At 39.1% G+C, this 24,720-nt stretch overlaps 1 protein-coding gene across 12 annotated transcripts in view; it reads right to left on the bottom strand.

Annotated features, from left to right (window-relative positions):
- The window catches only part of Apbb2 (amyloid beta precursor protein binding family B member 2), a 268,672-nt gene that overhangs the window by 125,220 nt on the left and 118,732 nt on the right, over nt 1–24,720 (bottom strand). For all 12 annotated transcript variants that reach the window (XM_090343669.1, XM_090343667.1, XM_090343668.1 and 9 more), the window contains 2 exons: nt 18,757–18,825; nt 7,883–8,698 (listed from right to left, as the gene is read on the bottom strand). In XM_090343669.1, coding sequence (XP_090199795.1) covers nt 7,883–8,698; nt 18,757–18,775 — 835 coding nt within the window. In that variant the 5' untranslated portion in view covers nt 18,776–18,825. The remainder of the gene's footprint in view (nt 1–7,882; nt 8,699–18,756; nt 18,826–24,720) is intronic.

Below are 24,720 nucleotides of genomic sequence, written 5' to 3'. Positions count from 1 at the left end.
AATCAATGGCAAGCTAAACAAGAAAAACACAAGGTTACACAGGTAAGCATTGTCTCTCATTTTAGGTACAGACACCAATGGTTAGGTCGACCTTCCCTCACTTTTTATCCATTTCACACAGAATGAAACCACAGACGATTTCCAAATACTCAAATAACTTGATTTTTTTTTCCTAGCTAAAACTAAACATGTGCTAGTAATTCACATTCATTCATTCATTTATTTTGCCAGTTCTGGGCTTGAGATCAGGGCCTGAGCACTATACCTGGACTTTCTAAAGGCTAGAGCTCTACCGCTTGAGCCTCAGCACCACTTCTGGCTTTTTTTCTATGTATGCGGTACCGAGGAATTGAACCTGGGCCTTCATGCATGCTAGGTAAGCACTCTACCAAGTAGGCCAAACTCCCAGCCCTGTAATTCACTGCTCTAAACCCAATGGTTCTAACGGGAAAATACAATACATAAATTCTAAGAGTTAAGGGTAGAGATGTAGCAGTTCAGTGGCACCACTGTGTACAAGAAAAGGGGGTAATACTGTTCAAAAGGAAATTTACTCATTACCTGACTTACATAACAGTAACCTCTATGCATAGCACTTTTACAATAAAACTTAAAAAAAATTAAAAATAAATGGTACTTGGCAACTAGCCTATGTTTATGAAAGCAAACAAGGCTTATTAACTGAGTCAGCTTTAAGGTATAAAATGTATGAACTACCTATACTCTAGCTTTTGAAAATGGAATGTTTTCCCTCTCTAACCAGAGTAACAGATGGCAAACTCCCAGAAGTCATCTGAAGATGTCTTTGGAAATTTCAAGCGTGTTTTGCTTTACAATTCATGTCACACTTTACGACTCGGACCACTATGATTTAAAAGAAGCTTGTCTTCAAGGATGTTACAACTTGGTATTACATTTGCATGTGGCTGTAACAGGAGTGCTCAGCATCTGACTTCTATGTGTATATGGCAACTGAATCTATTAACAGTTGTAGCAGGGGACTATACATCCCAATGTCTTGAGCTAGAAAGGTCAGGACCCATCTAAAAGATAGTCTTGGAATTGTGACTCAGGATTGTGACATTTCTGAATTACAAAAGAAACAAGAGGCCCATTTTTTTCTTTTTGTTGGTTGTGGGACTTGAACTCTAGGCCTGGGCATTGTCCTTGAGCAATTCAGCTTAAAGCTACCGCCCTACCCCTTGAACCACAGTGCCCACTTACGGTTTTCTGGTGGTTAACTGGAGATAAGACTCTCACGTACGTTAGTGCCCAGGATGGCTTTGAACTGAGATCCTCAGACCTCAGCCTCCTGAGTAGCTAGGATTACAGGCATGAGCCACCACGCCCAGCTAAGAAACCCATATTATTATGTACAATTTTTCAACATCTAAAGATTGGCATCAAATTCAGTATTTTCTAAAACATGACCTATGCAAAGAAGGTGAGAGCACAGTGAGCAAGGCAGCCAAGTCCAACAGGCTGTGAGTACACAGGACAGCAGACATATTCCACACAACCTACCTGAAGGGACCCTGAAAAGCCAACACCCAGCTCATCATGCGCATCTCTTTGCTCACAGAAATACCAACATACTTTAACAAGATCATTTAAGTCCATGGGATATAATACTTTTATACACATTATTCACGAGGCAATACAATTTAATTCAGAAAATGCATGATCTGCCTCAGGACAATATGTCCCAACTATTTTGAAAACCTCACATCTGCCTACTTGAAGTTCCTCCTGTTACCTCACAGCTGCAAAGACACAACCGGAAGACTCATGAATCACTCCAAGTGCCTGAAAGACTGAAATTAATACAGTAGGACAAACCAGTTAAAAGTACCTGTCTTATAGTCTGGCCTTCTTTTTTTTTTTTTGGCCAGTCCTGGGCTTGGGCTCAGGGCCTGAGCACTGTTCTTGGACTTTCTCAAGGTTAGAGCTCTACCGCTTGAGCCACAACACCACTCCTGGCTTTTTTCTATGTATGTGGTACTGAGGAATCGAACCCGGGCCTTTGTGCATGCTAGGCAATCACTCTACCACTAGGCCAGACTCCTGGCCCCTAGTCTGGACTTTTAAGCAGACAGGGAATATAACTCATGTTGAACTACTAAAAGCCATCCGATATAAAATGAACATTTACAAGAGGTTTCTAAAAGTGTGAAAAACACAAACCCATCCAAGTCTCTGACACTTTTAAAGGGGCTGATGCCAGAAATAACAAGTGCTGCTGTTGTGTTGACATAATTAGGTTGGTGCCTTGGTTCTTACTCTCATCCACAATTCAGCTCATAAGAGTCCTTCTCTTGCCTCAAAACTGGGAACCCATCAACTTAAGACATCAAAGGACTCAAACTCTACAGTAAATACAGATCAAGTAATACAGTTCCAGGCAAAATGAAACAAAATGTACCTAAAAACAAAATAACCCTCTTCCTGGATACTAGCTCCTCTGACTTACGGGCCTTTGGGCTACATAAATACAGAGGATGTTTGAAACAGAATGAGTTACTGGTTCCAATTCCTTATGCTGCCCTGAAACCTAGAATATAAATATCATCCTAAGTGCACTAGAGTCATTTTAGAGACTCTGCTCACTTTCTCAACTTCCCATAGGTGTACAAACATCAGAGACCATGCACAATGATCATGAGCCAGCTCCAACCACCTACTTAGCAAATGTCTAACTTTCAGGGGCCTCCTGCTTTGCACTATATACTGTTTTAGGAGAGGCTGACATACGGGGCTGGGAGCATGGTCTGGTGGTAGCATGCACAAAGCTCTGGGTTTGATTCCTTGGTAGCACATACACAGAAAGGGCTGGAAGTGGGGCTGTGGCTCCAGTGGTAGAGTGCTAGCCTTGAGAAAGCCCAAGGACAGGGCCCAGGCCCTGAGTTCTGGCACCAGGACTGGAAAAAGAGAGCGGGGGGGGGGGGGGCAGGGGAGGGAGAAAGAGAAAGAGAATGGGGAAGGGGAGTCACATACACATGTAAGACATTTCTAAGGAGGACAGCAGCAAATCTTTGAAAGGACTATGATCACACATTTGGAAACATTTGTTTGGATACAGAGAAAGAGTCTTACAAAGCTCCCAGAGTCTAGAGAATTTTTCAGAGGAAATGGCATTTGAGTTCGATCTGAACTGCTTACAAGTATGGAAAGATGTAATAACAGTAACTTTCCTTTTCCTGGGTTCTCAAGTGAACTACCACATTTAATCAGTTGAACGGAATGAAGTTTGATGTGTTTTGGCTTTGGGGCCCCCTGCCTAAATCTCAAGACCATGGTACAATGAAAAAAACTTTGGATATTATGCCAGCAAAGCTATATAACTGTATCAAAGTACCAAGAACAGGGCCTGACACCCAGTAGGCCCTAATATTTCAGTATACTTTCCCCAAGCACTCTGGTTATTCAGTTCTACCTATTATGAAGCTACATGATCAGTTAAATGATAAAATATCAAAACCAGACACTAATTAAGATATATCATCAAATGCTTAACACATCAGGGCTTTGGGAATATTTTCCAAGGTCATCAAGGCATGGACAATACAAAGATGAAGATGAACCAACCTAGAGGTTCAGAAGTCTTAAGTAAACTTAGAGCTAAGGACTGGAGTCATAGCTTAAGTTGTAAAGAGCTGTGTAAGGCCCTGGGTTCAATCAATAGGTAGATTTGATTCGATTAGATAAATCCATAGATTGATTGATAGACATCTGTAGACAGAGTTTCAAAAAGGCATCCCTTGGAGGTTTTTACCAAGCAAGCATAAAGCATCAGGCAATCAATAGAGAATATATAGTCTAAACGAAGTCTGACAGTCACTGTTTTTACCTGGGGCCACTGAGAGAAATATACCTCTGACCAAATCCCAACTAGGTTCAAAATTCTCATTTTCAAGCATGAAAATACTATTTCCTTTGTTTCAGAATCAGGGTCAAGGCACTCTCACACTTTCTTAAACTCTAACGAAAACTAAAGTTGTTGATTCTTTTCTTCTAATAACCTTGTTTTCTGGAGGGACTGACTACATAGGAGAGAGAGAGAGAGAATAGTGACATACTGTACACATGATTGATCAGACAAAGCTGCTGGAAAGCTGGAGGGGCCAATTCAGAAAGAAACGGAAATAGAAAGTAGTCTCTGGGATAGGCAATGTTTTTATTTTATAAATAGCACTCTATCTCAGAAAGAATGCCCTTAAGGAGCAAATGAGTCTATTCTATTTTTTCAGGCTCCCCAAAGTACAACCTACAATGCAAAACTAATTATGTCATGATTCAATCATAAAACACAAACCACTATGATACACATTTACTTAAAACAAATAAGCAAATGTACTACCAAATGGCTCAGTGGTATCTTAAAAGTTATACTTTCCTCCCCCTTTTTAATAACAGTATTCATATAGTAAACATCAACTTCATATACAATTTTTACATATACTAATTGTGATCATTTCAGACAATAACAATATGTTTTACCTGAAAGATGAAATCATAAGAAACGCTTATTCTGAAAAGCCCTTCATTGGTATCATTCACTAATTTCTATAGTGTTTTCATCCTGAAAGGCTGATGTGTGAGTCTGAAGGGAAGAGGTTTCATCTCAGCAGAGATTTATAACTGGCACTGAGGAATCCCAAAAAACTGCCCAAAGTGGTAAGACTCCTGTTTTGCAACATCCCAGCATACTGAATGAAATATGTACCAAGATCTCAAAGGGATTGCTTCATAGGAAAGCACAAGGTGAGCTTCCAGCATGCTTTTGAAAAGTGTGATCTGAGTAACAGCTAATATTTTTTAGTAAATCAAATATAGAGCCACCATCATGCTGTCATCCAGTCTCTAAATTTAAGCCTTCAAAACTGACTTTGAGAGCAAAAACAGAGCACATCTTAACATGTCAGAATCTAATCCAGTTATTAACATGTGCCAAGTGCAGCATAGAGATGCCAGCTCAGGGAGCAGATTTGTGTAAGTAGCCCAGTAGAGTGGCTCTGGAATGACTTTCCTGGGAGGGAATCAAAGGCATACAGTAAAGCCATATGGTGTCCTGGAGCCAGCCACAGTGAGTGGAGTGACACACTCATTTTTCAGCATCAACTGGGTCTTCTCCACAGCTCATACTGAGTAGAGCAAAGGGCTATGGGTAGAACTCTTAACTAAATCATGAAGCTTGTGCCTGGTGGCATAGAATTCATGACTTAAAAATGGAGCCAGGTAGAAGGACATGACTGTAATCCCAATATTTGGGAGGGTGAGACAGGAGGATTGTGGGTTTGAGACCTGCACAGCTAAAAGGAAGTTGGCAGCCAGGAAGGAAGCAAGGGCTTATCTACAAATATGTTAATTTCTTTCTTTCTTTTTTTTTTTTTTGCTTTACAGGACAGCAACCCTTACATGCTAAACTAACTCCTACCATTGAGTGACATCCCCAGCTCCCACAAAGTGTATTCTTAATAGGAAAATGAAAGCCTTTAAAAAAATCGAACTAGAAGAATCTTTAATTATGGGAAAATTTAAACATGTAATAAATGCTCTGTACCCATAACCTAGTTTTAACAGCAGCCAATGAGTTTATTTTTAATCCATGACCCAATTACTTTAGAAAAAAAATCCCTATACACTATTACTTATATTAGTATACATAATTATCCCTTGCTAGTCACAAGGGGATTTACTCCAAAATACCCCTATATACCAAACTGAGAGTACATTTCCCTAGTAGGTATAAAGTAATGAGAGTTATGGACTTGGCAATATTACACAGAATTATGATTCCAGTGACACTCAGGGCCAGGCATTTGAGATGCACTGGGTGCTTCTCATCCCATCTCATTGCCATATCCAGCTGTACAGACTTATGACATTTACCACCAAAAGTACTGGCACTTCAGCATTTCCTTTTTAAAACAAGTTAATGTACTGATTGTCCCCTTTTCTTTATCTTCATTCCTTGTAACTTACTTGCATTATAGATTAGAAAAATATCATTTCTTTCCTTAGTTTTCTATTTGTTCCCCTACCGTCTGTCTCCCATTAAGCAACCCCAGACTCACATAGAGCAGCTCCTGTGCTACCTCTGTGAATGCTGTTTTTTACATTTAATACTTATACAACAAGGTACTCCAGATCTTTCCGTGTGTGTGTGTGTGTGTGTATGTGTGTGTGTGAGAGAGAGGGGGGGGGAGAGAGGGAGAGAACGCACGCCTGGCACTCTACTACTTGAATCAGATCGCATCTTCATTTGTGGTGGTTGGTTGTGGTGGTAGTGATTAACTGAAGATATGTGTCTCATGGACTTTTCTTCCCAGACTGGCTTCAATAAATGTGATCCTCAGATCTAAACTTCCTGAATAGCTAGGATTACAGGTGTGAGCCACCAGCCTCCCACATAGATCTTTCCATTTTCTGATTGGTTGGGTGGAGACCATGAGAAAAAAAGACATATGAAGTAGCTGACTTTTAAGATCATTTTCATTTCTGTCACTATGTAATACCTCTGTCAAAAATGTTACAATAATGCTTAGTGATATGACCCGAGAGACAGGCAGGAAGGTTAAGGGTTGGAAACTAGCCTGTTCTAAATAGGGAATTCTATGTTAGCTTGAAAGTTAATGAGCCCCCCAAATTAAAAAAACAAAATTGCAAATATGGAGAAAAAGGTACTTAAAAAAATCTCAATCTGATTCATTAATAGTCTAAATTTCTAAACGCATTAGACTTTCCATTATCACTTGGACAGGCTAAAATAGTACTCAGTGAAGGACAAAGGACAAAGAAAAGTCTTTGAGATTGGAGGTGTAGCTCAGTTAGTAGCATGCTAGCAAAAGAACAAAAGCATCAGGTTACCTGTTATGAGTCCTGATCTCAGACATCCCCCTCACATCCAAAAAAAGAAAAAGGTCTTTAAGGATCTAATGTTTTCACCATTTTGGTTTTCTTTAGCTTCAGCATAAGTAAGTCCTTCTGAGAATTTAAAAATAGTTCTCTTATGCAGGCTATATCTTGTCCTTGACACCTATATTTCTTTTATTATTTTATTTAATAAAACTTGGTATCCATTTGGTACAGAAATAGTTCACATAAGTATTGGCAGTACATAATATCAAGGATAATTTCTTAAAAGAATGAAAAATGGGAAGTGGTACTGTGGCTCAAAGTGGTAAAGTGCTAGCCTTGAGCTGAAGAGCTCAGGACAGAGCCCAAGCCCAGAGTTTAAGCCATGAATGACCAAAAAAAAGAAAAAGAAAAATGTTTAGCTATCAGGTGTAGTGATGCAAACTTGTAATCCTTGCTAATTGGGAGGCAGTAGATTTCCATTTAAGGCCAGCTTGGGCATAAAAATTTTGTCAGACTCCATCTGACAAATGGTTAGGTGTGGTGACACACTTCCTGTCACCTCAGCTATGAGGGAAGCACAATGGCTGTGGGCAGTGTTGTGTGCCTGTCATCCCCAGTGACACAGGAAGCACAAGTAGGAGGATCACAGTCCAGGCTGGCCTGAGCATTAAAAAGTGAAACCCTATCTTGAAAATACCCAATGTAAGAAAAGGGGCTGGAGGTGTGCTCAAGTGGTAGAACACCTGTTCTGTACATTCCAGGCCCTGGGATTACCCTCAGAACTGTTCCCACCCTAAAAACAAAACAAAACAAAAACAATCAAAAACCAGAAGAACAACTTATGCCTGACTTAAAATGTAGCCTAAGGTTTGGCTGAGTAGTCTAATGACAATGCTATATGATGTACCCCCAATTTTATTCTAAGAGGCTCCTTTTCATCTCTGCCTAGCAAGACATTTCTGGTTACTATAGATTAACTCCGTCAACAGTAGAAAACAGGACAGGAAATGCCACCTGTGGGTACCTGTTTCATCCGGGGAGCTGGGGGAGGCACTGTCTTGGGACAGGGTTGTCCAGCTGGACTCTTCATCACTCGGGGCCAGGTTCTGGATCCGGTGGAGTGCACAATCAGTTTTGGCCCCTGTTTTAGGGTGATCCTTCTTGGTCTCTGGGCTCGATGAGACTGTGGCTACTTGGCCATCTTCTGGGCTGGACTGGGGTTTGTTTGGTTTCTGCAGCAGCAAGTCACCATTCCCAATGACGGTGGGAGCCTGGCACTGGCCCGGCTGACCTTTCTCCTCTCCCATTCCATGGTGACCACTCAGGCTCTGCTCCAGTTCTCTGGCTGAGGTCTCCAGGTCTGCATAGTAGTTGAGGAAGCTCTTTGTTCTCCTGGGCTGGGAGGGCAAAATCTCACAACTGGAGGGCTCAGGCGGGTGGGGCTCTTTCCCCTCCAACTTCTCAGAAGTTATGTTGATGACTGCAGTGGGGCTGATGTTTTTGTTGGGGTCCTGTTGCCCCTGTTCCGCAGCCTTTCGGAGCTGGTTCTCCCCATTTTTCACCAGTTTGATGTTGGCAGAGCCACTTCCCAGCAGGGGCTGTGCAGCGGGATCAGAGAGGCCCATGGCCGCCTGGATGTTAGTCAGTGCATATTTTTTCCGACATTTGGGGGGTGTGCTGTTCTTGGTGTCTGAGTGTTTGAGCTCAGCATTCAACAGTTCATTGTGGGAGGAACGGAGATTAAGGGTGTTCGGTGGTGTGGCTGGGCTGTTCCGAGTAGCAACCTCTGTGGTTCCGCAGCTGGCCATAAACACTGCCACGTTCTCACCCCCTGAGTCAGCTGGAGAAAAAGAAAGCTGGTGGTTAGAGGTCTGCTGTGAATGAGGGACTTAGCGTAACAGGTGCGCAGATGCCTCTGCAGAGAGGATCCAAAGAATAAATGCTTCTGTTGTGTGGTACATTCCTGTAGAACTGACCCAGATTCCTATTTCTTTCTCATCTCTTTTAGATATCAAACAGGAACAAATGAACTTAATGTGAATACCCAAAACATGCTTTATATACAAAAGCTAAAACATTTGGTGGCCTAGATCTTACTTCAAATTTTAATTCATATAAATGCATTTTTTCTGGCTCTCTTCATGTTTTACAACCTTGAAAACCATCCCCTCTACAAAAATTTATTCTATAGTTCCTTTTGGCAATAACAGCAACAAAACTGCTCAAAATTCCTCTGGGGCTTCAGCTTTCTTAATTAAGTTGCAAGGTCATTGTTCAATGATTCTGTAGAGCCAAGATTATTTTTCTCAACTATGCTTAAAAACTGTGTTCTGAGTGCCTAGACAACCAAAGCTGTACTAGAGTTTGCTAATGTCTTTGTGAATATTTTGACTTGCGTTTATTGTTTAGTCTCAACAGAAATTCAAAGAAATGTCTTCACTTCTCAAAGCACACATAAGCAAAACAATTACTAATAATGCGACATTGAGCCCTGACTACAGATGTGTTACAGTCACCAGAGGAGACTGACTGATTTAAAATACAGACTCAGCTGTTTGCAGTCACCAGGTGCTCTTACAAGACTCCTAGGAAACTATCTGACAGTTATATTAATTTCAAATATTGTTCACACCAGCAGTGATTTGTCCCCTTTGTCTCTTGCTAGAAACGGGTTTCTTGAGCTAGAGGAATAAAGTTCATCTGCAAAAATGCCAAAGGTTTCAGATTTCTGTCTGTGAGCAATCGCTTTTTCTTATCTAATCCTCTGCCCTCCACAGAGACTTCTGTGAACTGCACTTCAGCAACTTAGGAAGTAAGTACACCTCCTGACCGTCTTGGAACTGTATTTGGGCATCTAACACTTTTACTTCCAGGCAAAGCAGAGATCTTCACAGAAGAAAATACTTTGGAAAGAATCTCTAGGGAAAAAAAAAATCACTGGGTCATTCTAAAATCCTTGTTCTTCTAGAAAGCTAAGCAGTATCCATTCATCCTAGAAAATATCCACATCTGCAACGTGCCCATGTGGCCACAGAGAATGAAGGCTTGTAAACCAAAGTCCAATAACCAATAGTTTAAAGCTTTTACTTAGTAAAAGCTGCTGACAACACTCCTCCTATTTGGTTGGTGAGTCTCATTTTATATATTTAATATTTAGTGTGTTTCTTAATTTTTAAATAATTGAACATCTTAAAATAGATTCTATGATGATTTGGCTTCAATTGCCATATTATGGGAAGTTTTTAATTTATAATTAGACTTATAATTAGACTTCACTCAAGAGTTGCATTTATTAGTAGCAATCCTATAGTGTGTCCTCATAAAGGTTTCTGTGAGACATAAACTGACTGCACAGATACATAGACATAGAGATGCAGATGCACACACACACACACACACACACATATGCATCTTTATACTCATGAATACTTAAAAGTGAGGCAAGAATTTCTACAAGGCTATTTTATATTGTTAGGTGCTGCTAGGTATTCTAACTGCCTTATTGGAAGTAATTTCTATTTACTTATAACTATAAATACTTTCAAGAAAATCATCAACATTTCTAAGTGATTTTACTATCCCAGTAGTTTTGACAACACTGGATGTGACATATAAAAATATTTTTTTCCAGGGCTGGGAGTTTAGTCTAATGGTAGAACGCTTGCCTAGCATGCACAAAGATCCAGATTTGATTCTTCGGTACTACATACATAGAAAAGTCAGAACTGGTGCTGTGGCTCAAGTGGTAGAGCACTAACCTTGAGGAAAGCCCAAAGACAGTGCTCAGGCTCTGAGTTCAGTTTTCAGGACTGGCAAAAAATTAAAAATATTTTTTTCCATTCTCATAAGCTTTTTGGATCTCATTGCCATTTTGGTGTCCATTAACCATCCTACTCACTAGAAATCATTGTAGTGTGCGGTGGAGAAGCTTAGATTATGACCATCGGACACCCACTAGATAGCTCTGTTGGTGCTGGTTTTCATATTGAACACGAGTGTGTCTTAGATACTGATATTTTCTGGAAGCTAGGCTAATCCCATGTATATAGTTGCCTTTGGAGTGAATACAACATAAGAAGTCATGTGTTCTCAAGGGTCATGAGGTAACTCAGTGACAGAAAAGTCCTGGAAAACTCAAGGCTGAAGGGACAAGGTCCCCAAAGTACATGGTGATGCCTGAGGGTTAAAGGCCCAGGACTTAGAGTTGAAGAGACAAAGGTAAAAGACCCATCTTGACCATTCACTAGCTGAGTCATGAATACCTGGTCTCAGTTTCTTTTTCTGAAAAAATGGTCCCAAGAACAGCACCTGCTTAATGTGAGGATTAAAATGAGAAATACTTTTAGGGAGCTTAGCAAAGAATGTAATGAAAAATCTGAGTTGATCTCACTTCTGAGTATCCAGTGACAGTACGAAGCTGTCTGCAAGGCCCTCAAGTAAACCACCACCTACCTGGGTTTGAGTGATAAAAATGTTATTGTATCAGAGACAATGGCATGATCTGTGAGGGCTATGAGAGTTTCATTATGAAAACTCCTAATGTGGGCTGGAAGTTTGGCTTACTAGTAACAGTGCCTGCCTAGCATGTACAAAGACTAGGGTTCAGTTCCTTGGTACCACATACATAGAAAAAGCTGGTTGTGGTGCTGTGGGTCATATGGTAGAGCACTAGCCATGAGAAAGCCCAAGGCCCATGCTCAGGCCCTGAGTTGCAGCCCTGTGAATGGAAAAAAAAAAAACAAAACAAAAAAAACGTTTTCCTTAAGAGGGAGGAAGTTGCATTTGTATTTAAATAAAGCCCTCTAATATTTAGATATTTTCTTTGGAATGAAAAAGCTGAAGAATTAAGACCAAATTCTTTAACTCTCCATTTCTGCTATAAAGAGTGGTAATAGTTACATCTCTAGAACTAGAGATGAATCAAACTTTTAATTTAAAGGCTAGCATATTATAAGAGCCCCAAAACATGGGACAGATTCTTGTCATTTGACAGCTCCTGCTTCCCTTGCATACTTTAGTCACAGAAATCATTCAGAGAGGTGGGTAAAAGATGAGAAGAGCAAGTGGTCTTGTTACTTAAGACAAAACGTACCTAAGGGGAAGAGAGGGTCAGACCACTGCCATCTGAAGAACCTGATTATATCAAGTTGTAAGAGTCGGCACAGATGGGAGAGAAAGGACACCAGGACATTCTGGAGACTAGACCTTGAGGCAGCAGCAGGAAGAGGGGGAGAGGGAGAGGGAGAAAGGGGGGGGCAAATTATACCTAGCCACTCTTCTCTAGCACATTCTTCAAGAAGTAGATGACTATAAGGGAACCACACATTAAATAACCTAAGTGCACTAGGTGATCAGGTAAGCAGTGGTACTCCCTGAACCAGCCACAAAGCTGGCTGGCTCCACATCTCCATGTGCCTCCTATTGGTGAGGAACAAATAAGCCGAATGCCAGTAACTATGAGATTGGTGTTCACTCTGAGGTGGTCCTCCTAGCTTTGCCAGGTTGGTGAGCTCCCTATAATTGTGCCATATCTACATATCATTCTAGTATGACTCCCGAAGAACCAATGTCAAACCAAGCAGACTGATTCCTACTGCAGAGGCAGGCCCACATCCACTAATGACTCCTACTGTCACACTATCCTGCATGCATGATGGAGAGCCACCTATCACTGGCATATATTCTATTCCTTTATGGTAACAACTTCATAGTATTTCTTGGGGAACTAACTTTCCCCCACATTCATTCAAAATATTTTTTTCACTACCATGTACCAGATTTGCTTGTGGGTGCTAAAGACACAGTGGTGAACAAAACTGACAAGGTAAAAATATCTGCTTTCACTAAGCTTCTGTTCTGGTTGTAAGCACAGCCAGTCAGAATAGTAAATTCCTGTGATTCAGGATAGAAATTCAGGAAGAAAAATGTGTGACCTACACAGAGCCAGGCCTCAGTCTTCTCCTGCAATGATAAGAAGAGATATACCCTTTTTCCTTTTTTTCTTGAACCAGAACGTTTATGCCTACAGCTTCAAGGGGTCACCATGAAGAGACAACCTGCCTTGCAAAAATCAAAGAAAAAGAATGCAGAATCAAGACAGCAGTGTAAGAACATGGGCTTACACCATGACTGAAATCCCTGAAATAAGCCAGGCCTCAACAGCAGAGTGTTGGACTTCTCAGGCTAATGAGGTTATTTATCAAAGTGCTCAAGTCACTTTGGTCTCTGTTTTCTCTTCTGGAACCTGAAAGAACCTTGGTGAATACAGTGATGTTTATTTTTAAGAACACTAAACAAAATTAGGTAAGTGAGGATGGCTTCAATTTCATGTCAAACCCGGCTGTCCTCAAACCCAGTTACAGGGTGGAATACCACTGCAGGAGCCCCTCCTCTAGGCTGAAGGAAGCACAGCTTTCTCCTCCTTTGCTCTTCACCAAGACCTCTCCCTTGTCCATAAAGGCAGGAAGCTCTTTTCTCTTCAATAACTGACTATTCTCTTTTTTTCCCCATGACATGATGATAAAGTACAAATGGGTTCAGACACTGTCTGACACATTCTTGAATGAAAGGTCATATTTTCTTCATTTTCATTCTGCTACACTATCTTCTTCTCACTGAGGAATTAACAGCAAAATTGCTACCCTGAGGAATGCTGCCTTTTGAACTAGACCTCCAAGTATAAAGGCAATGAAATAAAATCAGATTTTTCTCTTCCTTTTAGGAAGGAAAAGCAAAATAAAACTGGTTTCCTGAAATTCTTCATGAAAGCAAACCCTCAATATGACAAAAACAGTAAGAACTACTCTGTGAGCAAAAGAAGCAAAAATATGGGAAGGCAGTTAGGGCCACAGGGTTGGGGAGCTGGCTGGATAAATGCTTGGAAATTTCTATTGCTGGAGAATAAGTTCACGGGGTGCACTCACAGGGTCTAGATCTAGACAAGGGCATCTATTAAACAGCAAGGTACTGCCCTCAGCATTCCCCATGGCAAGAAACTTATCAGCCTGCAGACCTACTCTACTCAGTGTTCCAAGGAAAACAGATTTAATATTAAATTTTTGCAGTAAGTACTTTAAGAAACCCAGTCAGATTTTTGACATTGTATACACATTTCAAAGCAAAATGTTGGCTGTAGCAAGCATATAAACATTGGTCAACTATAAAATATAGGAAGAGTAAGGAAAAATATTCTGGTGGGGGTGGGTGACTATCAGGAGGGGATAAGTCTAACAAAGAGGATGAAGGAGGTGGAAAATGATCAAAATAGATTGCAGGCATTTGTGAAGATAAAACAGTGAAATTTGCTGAAATAGGGGATGGTGGGAAGGCTGGGAGAGTCGCAGAGGAATGGAATAGGTTAGATATTGTAAATGTATAGAAATATACATGTATAGAAACGTAATTGTGAAATCCCATCCCATATAACTAATGTAAACTAAAAAGCAGGGGCCAGGAGTTTGGCCTAGTGGTTAAAGTGCTTGCCTAGCATGCAGGAAGACCCGGGTTCGATTCCTTGGTACCACATACATAGAAAAAAGCCGGAAGTGGTGCTGAGGCTCAAGTGGTAGAGCTCTAGCCTTGAGAAAGTCCAAGGACATTGCTCAGGCCCTGAGCTCAAGCCCAGGATTGGCAAAAAAAAAGCAAATAGGTACATGAATATTATTTAAAAATAAATCAGTTGGTGAGGACAAAAACATGAGAAGGGGTAGCAATGATTGTTAAGTAATGCACTTTATCTGGCGAATATAATATAACCCTTCTATCAATTACAATAAAAAATAAAAAAATAAAACAAAAAAATCAGTTGGGATATATTTACTACACAAAATCATAGCCTGAAGTGAACAAAAGGTCTTATTATAAGGTCTGCAGTTCAGGAGAAGAGGGTTTATTATGTGAGGAGAAAGCAGACTTCTGCCACCCAAGATAGAGTTGGGCGGAGCAAGAGAGCTTACAGAGGGAAGTGAGAGGGATGTGAACACAGTGGAAGTGGATGTGATCTCAGAGGATGAGGAAATACCTCAGACTGGGGGATCTCCCACTGCCCCCAGACATGCCAGTTGCTAGGTTTTACAAGTGCTGGGTGGGAATTTCCAGGGTGCAGGGGGAGAGAGCCAAAGGAAGAAGTCATTTCTTCCAGGCGGACCTAACACTTACAAGAACATGTTATTCAGGAAATGAGAAAAGGTTCAGGGTAGGCCTTCCAGGGCAGGAATCCACAAGTGAATAAGGGGGAAAAGGCACAAGCAGAATTTGTGTATCTGAATAGGAATAAGACTTTTAGAGCAGGACATGGTAGCACATACTTTTAATCCCAGCTGTTCTGGAGGTGATAGCAACTGGATTACAAGTTTCACACAAATCCAGAAAAAGTTAGTAATCAAAACACATAAAAGAGAGGAGCTCAAAGCATAGCTCAAGCAGTAGAGTCCTTGCCTAATATGCATGAGGCTTGAGTTCAATCCCCCCTTCCTCATAAATAAACACAAGCATACACATATATATACATACATACATACTAAAATGGACAGGGGATAAGTTCAAGTAGGATAATATTTATCTAATGTGCTAAGGTCCTGGGTTCAAAACCTAAGGGGTGAAAGAGTACTTCGAAATTATCCACCTTGGAAAATTCTTATTCCAAAGGTATTTTCTCTGCTCACTTTTAGGCTGATTTCACTCTTTAGAAATGTTTCAATTGTTTTTAAAGATGAATTTGTTTTCTACTAAGAAAGTTGTACTATGTTGCTTTAACAACTCTAAACTTTAATGGCCATATCTGATGAACAGTCAATGATCAAGCTTGGGGACACTAGTTCAGGTGGAAAAACAACAGATATGCTATGAAGGCCTGTGTAATGGGTAAGCTGTGCTTCAAGTAAATTCCAAAAGGGAAATGATATTAGGTATCATGGGCTAAGAACTATTTAAAAGGGACTTCTAACCTTGATCAATCAACACATATTCTCTAGGCATTTAACAGGATAAATTCTGAAAAGTTTGTATTTTAAAGGCTACTATTATCAAGCTCCCAACAGATGGAAAATGGGATTGAAGGGATATTTTTTTTTTTCAGTCATGGGGCTTGAACTCTGGGCCTGGGTGTTGTCCCTGAGCTCTTCACCTCAAGGCTACCATCCTACCCCTACAGACAGCCACAGCACCACTTCTGGTTTTTTAGTGATTAGCTGGAGATTGAGTCTCAAGGTCTTTAATGGCGAGGCTGGCTTTGAACTGCAATCCTCAGATCCCAGCCTCTTGAATAGTTAGGACTATAGGCATGAACTACTGCGCCCGGCTTGAAGGGATCTTTATTCCTCTTATTAGTCTAGATCTTCCCTTACCAGTTAAGAAGAAAAAAAATTCTAAAATACTCCAATGAAATATGAGAATTAAATTCATTATAAAATATTATCTGCGATATGAATATATAATATAGTGCTGTTATTTTAACAATCATGCTGGATAACCATCTCAATGTCTTATATAACTACCAGGGAATTGAGCAATTGAAATCAAGCAATTTGAATATATATCAGTATAACAAAATAAATCAACAGTAAGAAATTTCTAGATGCTATTTGATCACTTTCCTATTTAAAGGAAATCACTTTACTGAATTTATTATCTGCCAGCCTTGTGTTTTATTATTTCAACACTGAGTCTATTTTGCAATGTAATATAAGAATTTACAGGATTTCTCAAAGGAATTATTCCCTATATTTAAATTTTATTTTTAAAAGGAAATATATCTTTGTCTTCACTTTCTAAAATTAATGCACCTATTCAATTTGTACTTAAAAATCATCAAGTAATCATAGTACAATTAAGTAACCTCCAAGAATCAGGCTTAACTGATTTTAGTGTATGAATATAGGTTTCATATTATCAGATGAACATTCTTTTTTCACTTTTTTTTTAATAAAGCATTTGTTACCACAACATATATAACTATATTGAGCTTAGTGTTCATTTAGTTCTGGGTTGTAATAAAACTTACAAAGTGCCATGTACAAAGAGCTTGAGTATATTTAATCTGAATTTAAGAATATCATGGTTATGTCCTCTTATTTAAAAACTGTGAATTTAGGGCCAGGAGTTTAGCCTAGTGGTAGAGTGTTGCCTAGCATGCACAAAGACCCAGGTTTGATTCCTTGGTACCACATACATAGAAAAAAGCCAGAAATGATGCTGTGGCTCAAGTGGTAGAGCTCTAGCTTTGAGAGAGCCCAAGGACAGTGCTACCTGTCATATGAAGTCTTATGTCTAACCTGAAATATTACTGTACTTACCGTTATCTTATTATACTCCTATGAAGATAAGAATTACATCTCACATCACAATGCATGTAAATTAGCATAAATCACAAGACAAAGACAGGAACATGACATAAAATTCAGATGTGAAATTCATCATCATTAGTTTCAAGAAGAATATTGAATTGGAGGACTCTTTTCTAGACAAATCCCATAAAATAAGATGTTTACAAAGGCTCAACCTACTCCTTTGCTCATATTTCAATAGTATACAGATTATAGTATAAATGGTGACACTAAAATATGACAGAATTTTAATTTCCTGTTATAGTCAACTACACATGATGATATAAGAAATCATACAATTACAATCAAAACAATTCTAAGTTTCCACCTCATTCTAATTAGAATAGCCATGATCAAGAAATCTAATAACAACAGATGTTGGTGGAGAATGTGGTGAGGAGGGATCATTACTACACTGTTGGTGGAAGTGCAAACTCATTCAACCACTATGGAAAGCAGTTTGGCAGTTCCTCTAAAGACTAGACATAGAGCTCCCTTATGACCTAGCAATTCCACTACTTGGCATTTACCCAATCGTCCAGAAACAAGAACATACTAAAGCCACTAGCACAACGATGTTTATTGCAGCACTATTTACCATAGCAAAGATATGGAACCAACCCAGGTGACCCTCAGTTGATGAGTGGATCAACAAGATGTGGTATTTATATACAATGGAATTCTATGCTGCTGTCAGAAAGAACAACAAAGCCCCATTTGTAAGGAAATGGAAAGACAGAAAAAAATCGTATTAAGTGAAGTAAGCCAGACTCAAAGGAACATAGGCTCAATGATTTCCCTCATTTGTCATAATCAGTAGAAACGTTGGGCTCTCCTAGCAGAGATTTACAATAGAGCAAAATCTAGATACATAAGGCCATATAGTGTAACGCTAAATGAAAGGACCTCCAGGATATGGAAACAAAAGCCATATAATGAGTGATTATTGTCCTTAATGTACTATGTTATCTCTCATCTCTTTTGCCGTCCCTTGGTTATCTCATATTGTTACAGTATTTCACCCTGTTATCTGATATATTTTATATATGCGTATTTGGTTATTTGAAATTGGATAGGGAAAGGGGGAAAACGAGGAGTGGTGGGGGTCGGGGAGGGAAATGGGGACCAAGACATGAGAAAGGGTATCAATGTATGTGAAGTAATGCACCTTCTATCTGGTGAATACAATGTAACCCTTCTATTAATTACAATAAAAAATATATGCAAAAAATGTTAAAAAATGCATTGTAAGCCTATATTAAAATGTATCACAATGAAACAATAATGTGATTAACATGTTCATGTATATTAATTAAAATAAAATTGCAAAAAGAAAAAAGTATGCAATTACATTATATACAATAATTGGTGTATTATATTACTATACAAATAACTGATTCTTCTTCCTTATTTTAAACATTCATCTTTATGTTACATTAGTAAAACAGTGAAAATCAAAAGCATTATGTTTTTGCAAGTTACAGTATAATGTTAAAATTATTTTCTAGCATATATTTTATAAAGTTTTAATATTGAACTGCTTCTGTGCATTGAAATATGTAAAAATATATCTGACCTGGAAGTACTTCTGACATGGGTCGCTGGATGTCAGCAATGGCTCAGGCAATAGGTTATAATTTGCAATCTAAAAAAAAAGATCATTTAAGAAGTTAAAACTCCAAGTAACAAAGTATAAATGGAAAAAAAGCATAGAATTTAAAATTTTCCAGAAAGCCATTAAAAATAACAACCTTTACTTAATTATGTACACATTTTTGCTTATTTATAGCTGGTCAACCACTTTTGACTGGAATTTGAATTCCTACTGAACCACGTTTGCCACAAAAATCTATTAAGATTTGTTTTCCTATGCTAGGCCTATGTGTCTGTTTCTAATACTTTTGGCTCATCAAATACACACAATTTAGAAACCACTAAGGAAAAATCTAGTACATTTTGCTATATAAAAATGATAACCTTCTGTTCAGTAAGAAAAAAGGGGGCTATAAACATGGTTAAAGATTTTAAAAAAACATATTACCACCAGAGATGATATAAAAAGGCTATTGTAAAAGAGCATTCTATAAAAAGCACACCTTGAAATCATTAAGTAAAATATGAGCAGCCTGTAGAAAATGGGCAAAGAGCAGGGACACATCCCATGAGAAACACAAACACAACTAGCCTCACTCAAAATTAAGTAAAATGAAAATTGAGTCAATAATGATAAACTACTCTTGCTATATCAGATTTAAAAGACTGACAAGGCAGGGACATGGGAGATAGAAAATTTCACATCTTGCAAGTGGGGGTTAAAAGTGGCAAAACTTTTTGGAGATTCATGTACAAAAATCTAAGCAAATTCAAGTGCATGGCTGTGACTGCTTGGCAGCTCTACTTATAAACACTCATTTTAGAGATAGACCTATACAGATCTTATTGTTCTAGAACCGACAACCAGGAAATGACCTACCTGTTCTTCCGTGGCTGCCTGAATCATGGCACATCTATGCAATGAGGAGGGGGGGACTGTATTCACATTAGGATGTTTACCAAAAAATGACAGAAATGCACAGCACAGTATGACTTAATCTGAGTATAAAATTGTATCTTTACTTACTTACTTTTGCAATGCTGGAAGTCAAATCCAGGGATTTGTGCGAGATAGCTAAGTACTCAACCACTGAGCCTTATCTCTATATCTTGACTAAAATATTTAAGAGCATATATATATATAAAAATATGTGTGTATATGTATGTATATATATACACACACATATGTATATATGGACACAGTCACACAGTTGAACCATCATGCATTACATAGAAAATATTACAAAGGAAAACTAAAAAGATTTAGGAACAGGAGTAAATTGCCAATTTACCAAAATAAACACATCACAAGAAAATCTAAAAACAGACTTTGGTGTCAATGAGTCTACTGTCAGGAATGTCACTTCATGATTTCATTCATATAAAGTACAAAAACAGGATAAACTTCTCTAGGTCAGGGTAGTGGGGGGGGGGTAAAGGGGGAAGGAGCAAGAACTTGGGCTGGGAACTATTGGTCACAGTAATGAACCTTCTTCAAGCTGTGTCTGTCCTGGTTACGCTCATTACAATATGCATACTACACACCCATGAAAACATCAAATGCTAGAAGTTTTCTAACACATATTTCAAATTGAAAAGCTGTTTGCAAACACTCCAAATTCTAATGTAACCTTTCCAAATGAGTAACTTTCAATGGGCAACTTCATGATTCAGATAATGACCTGACAACCTGGTCTACTAGCCCACAGTACATTTTTAATTATATTTTTACATACTACCATGCAGGCCCATTACTCAGATATTATTAAAGGGGTGAGTTTATTTGAACCTTTACTAAAGCACTAAGAGGTATTCTTTCTATATCTGTCTTCAAAGATGTTTTCTAACCTCTTCAAAAGTATTTCACAGGCTTTCCTGATTCCTTTTGTCTTTGTGCACCTTAAACTAGGAGATTAACAGTTCAAGAAAACAAATTTCAACAGAGAGAAAGCCAAAAAAAGACATATTTACATGAGTATTGTGGACAAGCTTTAACAAAAATCTAAGAACCTGCATACTTTTGGACTGTTTATAATCCTAATGCATTTCTGTTCTCTTGGCCTGAACCAACTCTGGCACCAAACAGTCAAGTAAAGAATAATTTTTCTAGGCCCAGTTTGGTCTAGTGGTAGACTTTGGGCTCGATTCCTCAGTACCACATACATAGAAAAAAAAAAGCCAGAAGTGGTGCTGTGGCAAGTGGTAAAGCTCTAGCCTTGGGAAAACCCAAGAACACTGCTCAGGCCCTGAGTTCAAGGCCAAGGACTGGCAATAATAATAATAATAATAATAATTTTGCTGTCCACTTCATGTCATAAATAGCCTCATCTATTTAAACTGATCAGTATGCATCTCATACTTGCTCTGTGCCATATACAACACACCAGACATATTTTAGTATTCTCAGAGAAGAAGCTGGAAGTGGCGCTGTGGCTAAAGTGGCCGAGTGCTAGCCTTGAGTAGAACGTGTCCAGGGACAGTGCCCAAGCCCCGAGTTCAAGCCCCAGGACTGCCAACTCTCCCCACCACCACCACCACCACCACCAAAAAAGAAAAAAAAAAAAGTTTCCTTGTCCCCTGGATCTTACAGTTTAGTTGGGGAGATATGTAGTAATTACAAAGTTACTCAAGTCACTAAGCATTTACGTGCTGGAGGCAAAGGACCTAGATAGCTGAAAAGGTAACTGAGGACAGGTATAAGTCTGAACAGTATGGAACTACTCCCCCTAGAAAGTGAAACCTAAGGTATAATTCAAAGACTGACAAGGATTTAGATGGGAAAACATCTTTGAAACCCCTACTATGTATGAGTCATTTCCTGGCTTTGGTGATGAAGCACAAATATACTAGCAATTTTTCCTTGATAAATGAATCAGTTTCTGAGAAGGACTTACAGGTATGGTCTGAATGCACAAAAAGAAGTGCTTGTAAAAACACCATGTAATTGCATGGTATTAGGATGACCTACAACTGTGCTGTGAAACACGGTCTCTACTATAAGTCTCAGCTTGGAGCTAACCAAGAATTGAAAAGTGACTAGCACAGCAGTGGAGGTAACTTTTAATCCTATTAAAATGTAAATAATTTAAATATAAATGTATAAAGTGATATTTGATTCCTAATGGGAAATGTTTAAGTAAGCTTGGCACTTCTCAAGTATTTGAGCAGCAACTATAAATTTTATGAAACCTAGATAGAAATATAACTGCTTTGAGAGCAACATGAACTCTAACTTTGAAGACAACACTGGAAAAAAAGCAAAGTATCATAATTATTTTTGAAAACATTGACTACATGTTGAAATAATATTTTAGATGTTAAGTGAGATGATGTTTAAACTTAATTTTCACTATCAGCTGGGCACTGGTGTCTCACGCCTGTAATCCCAGCCACTCAGGAGGCTGAGAAAGGAGGCTAGTGATTATAAATCAGCGTGGGCAAGAAGCCCACAAGATTCATTTCCAATTAACTACAAAAAAAAGCTGGAAATGGAGCTGTGGCTCAAAGTGTAGAGTGCTAGCCTTGAGCACGAAAGCTGAGGGACAATACCCAAGCCCTAATGTCAAATCCCAGAAGTAACATGCATGCATGCACACACAAAGGGTACTGAACACTTCTCATTACATATGTGGTTTCTAATGGAGAAGCACTAATGTAGGGAATGTCATATGAGTCCAAAACTTTAATGAATTTTAAAAAAGCAGAGACTAGCATAAATGCTTAGCATAAATGCTGCACCAGCTATAATGCTAACAGATTTTGTCAGCATTCATAACAAGAGCCATTGTTTCCATAAAAATCACATACTGAGGTCAAAGATGCCGGGGACTGATGGCAGGCTGCTCCAATTTCCACATTAAGGCGACAGTTGTGATTTGAAGGTGAAGCATAAAACTACTTAAGTGAAACAATCTAGCAACAGCATTTACCCTTCTGGCAGTGTTTCTGTGGCTGAATTAATGAAATCCATTATGCCAGTATACCTATAATAGGCCTGCAAAAGGTCTACAACACTGATCATAAAAGGACTATTAGATGGGTGAACAAGATACCTACTTCTATTTCGGCTCACCGTATATGCTATGTAATTTTAAGTGATTTCAAGGAGATATTATGGATTTGAATAAAAATTGGCCACATAATTTCACTTTTTCTTTCCCACATAGACACACTCTCCTTAGATGGTGCTATGGTTTGAACATGATATATATGATCCCGGAAGGTCCCTTTGATTAAAGGCTTGGTCCCAGGTTGTATAACTAGGAGGTGAGCGACCCTTTGGGAGGTCCTTAGGTCATTGAAGACATGTCACATTTCTCCTGAAGCTGCCTATGGCAAGGGAGTTGTTATATAATGTGAGTTTATCCCACCCAGGTCTTTCTCTGCTCACTCCTGTGCATGCACTCAGGATTGGTATTCTCTACTATGTAAATGTATTCATTACTTGTCCTTTATAGTAACCAAATACCTAGATGACTTAAAGGGCACATGGTTTTGCAGGTTTAAGTCTATGGGCAGTTCTCCTCTTTGTTTCTGGGCCTGAGGGTAAGAAGTACATCATGGTAGAGACTATGTGGTAGAGCACAGTTACTCATGGCATGCACAGGAGAGAAAGAGAACTGAGTCCCGTGATCCCCTTCAATGGCATGTCTACAGTGATATAAAACCTCCTACAAGAATCCACCACTTCCAACAGCACCCTAGGCTGGAGACAAATCCTTCAGTGGGCCTTTGGGGGACACCCCGATGCAAATTACAGCAGAGACTCAACTCTCACCACAAGTAAGCCAATGCAGGTGCTATGTCGTTAAGCCTCCAAAACTGACCTAAGTAACATCTCTCTTTGTAAGTTAGCTGTCTAAGATGTTTCTTTGCCTGAGATCTCATTCAACACTTGGATCCCATATGGTACTGAGTCAGTGTTTAATGTTTGTTAACCAGTTAAGTTGTCTTGTTCAATGTAAATTGTGGTTACAGACCTGATAGTTACTCTGGGGTTCAAATAAAGTATCACAAGTTGCTTACTTTTTTGTTAGTTTAGTGTCTACAGTGCATTCCAACTGTTTACAAATGATAATTGCTATCACAGTTATTATTTTTACTATATGTAAGCTGTAAGTTTTCTGAAGGGAAGATGTTTGTGCACTTAACGTAAGTACTCTATGAACTTTGGTGGTCCATACTGTCTTCATGCCCTGTCCTGACACCTTGTGAATAAAACATCCTCAAATAGTAGTCTGAGTCCAATTATAATGGAAACATTCTTTCTGCCATTACTGTGATCATCATTGTAGTCTGCTATTCACAGAGGAGCTGTCAAAAAGCCATAGGCATACAGGAGTCTGGAAAATCTGAATAGCTACACTAGAGGAGAAACAACTTTAAAATCAACCTATTTCAGACAGCTTTTCTTTTCTTTTTTTTTTTTTTTTTTTTTTTGCCAGTCCTGGGCTTGAGCTCAGGGCCTGAGCACTGTCCTTGGACTTTCTCAAGGCTAGCACTCTACCACTTGAGCCTCAGCACCATTTCCGGCTTTTGTCTATGTATGTACCAAGGAATCAAACCCGGGTCTTCCTGCATGCTAGGCAAGCACTTTAACCACTAGGCCAAACTCCCGGCCTTCAGATAGCTTTTCATACTTTCTGTCCAGGCTAGCCTAAGACCACAGCCCTCCTGCCTGTATCTCTGGGTTTTACAGGAATGCATCCCCAGATCAAGCTTGCTTGTTCATATAAAGTTTTCCTAGCTTCTTTGTTTTTGTTTGTTTTTAATGCTTAGGATAGGTTGAACTGTCATCTTCTCCATTTATACCTTTCAAGTATTTCTTATTCCAGTCAATGTTCTCCAAGCCAGATTTCACAACTAGTTGTAGGAACACTACCAAACAAAGAGAACTATACATTCACACATGAAATGTGTCCCTGGGGGAAAATGCCAAGAACTAAGA

This window comes from Megascapheus bottae, chromosome 13, assembly GCF_031878675.1.
Source record: "Megascapheus bottae isolate mThoBot1 chromosome 13, mThoBot2.hap1, whole genome shotgun sequence".
In the NCBI taxonomy this organism is placed as follows: domain Eukaryota; kingdom Metazoa; phylum Chordata; class Mammalia; order Rodentia; family Geomyidae; genus Megascapheus; species Megascapheus bottae.
The sequence above is the reverse complement of the archived record's forward strand: the minus strand, read 5'-3'. Positions and strand labels throughout refer to the sequence as shown.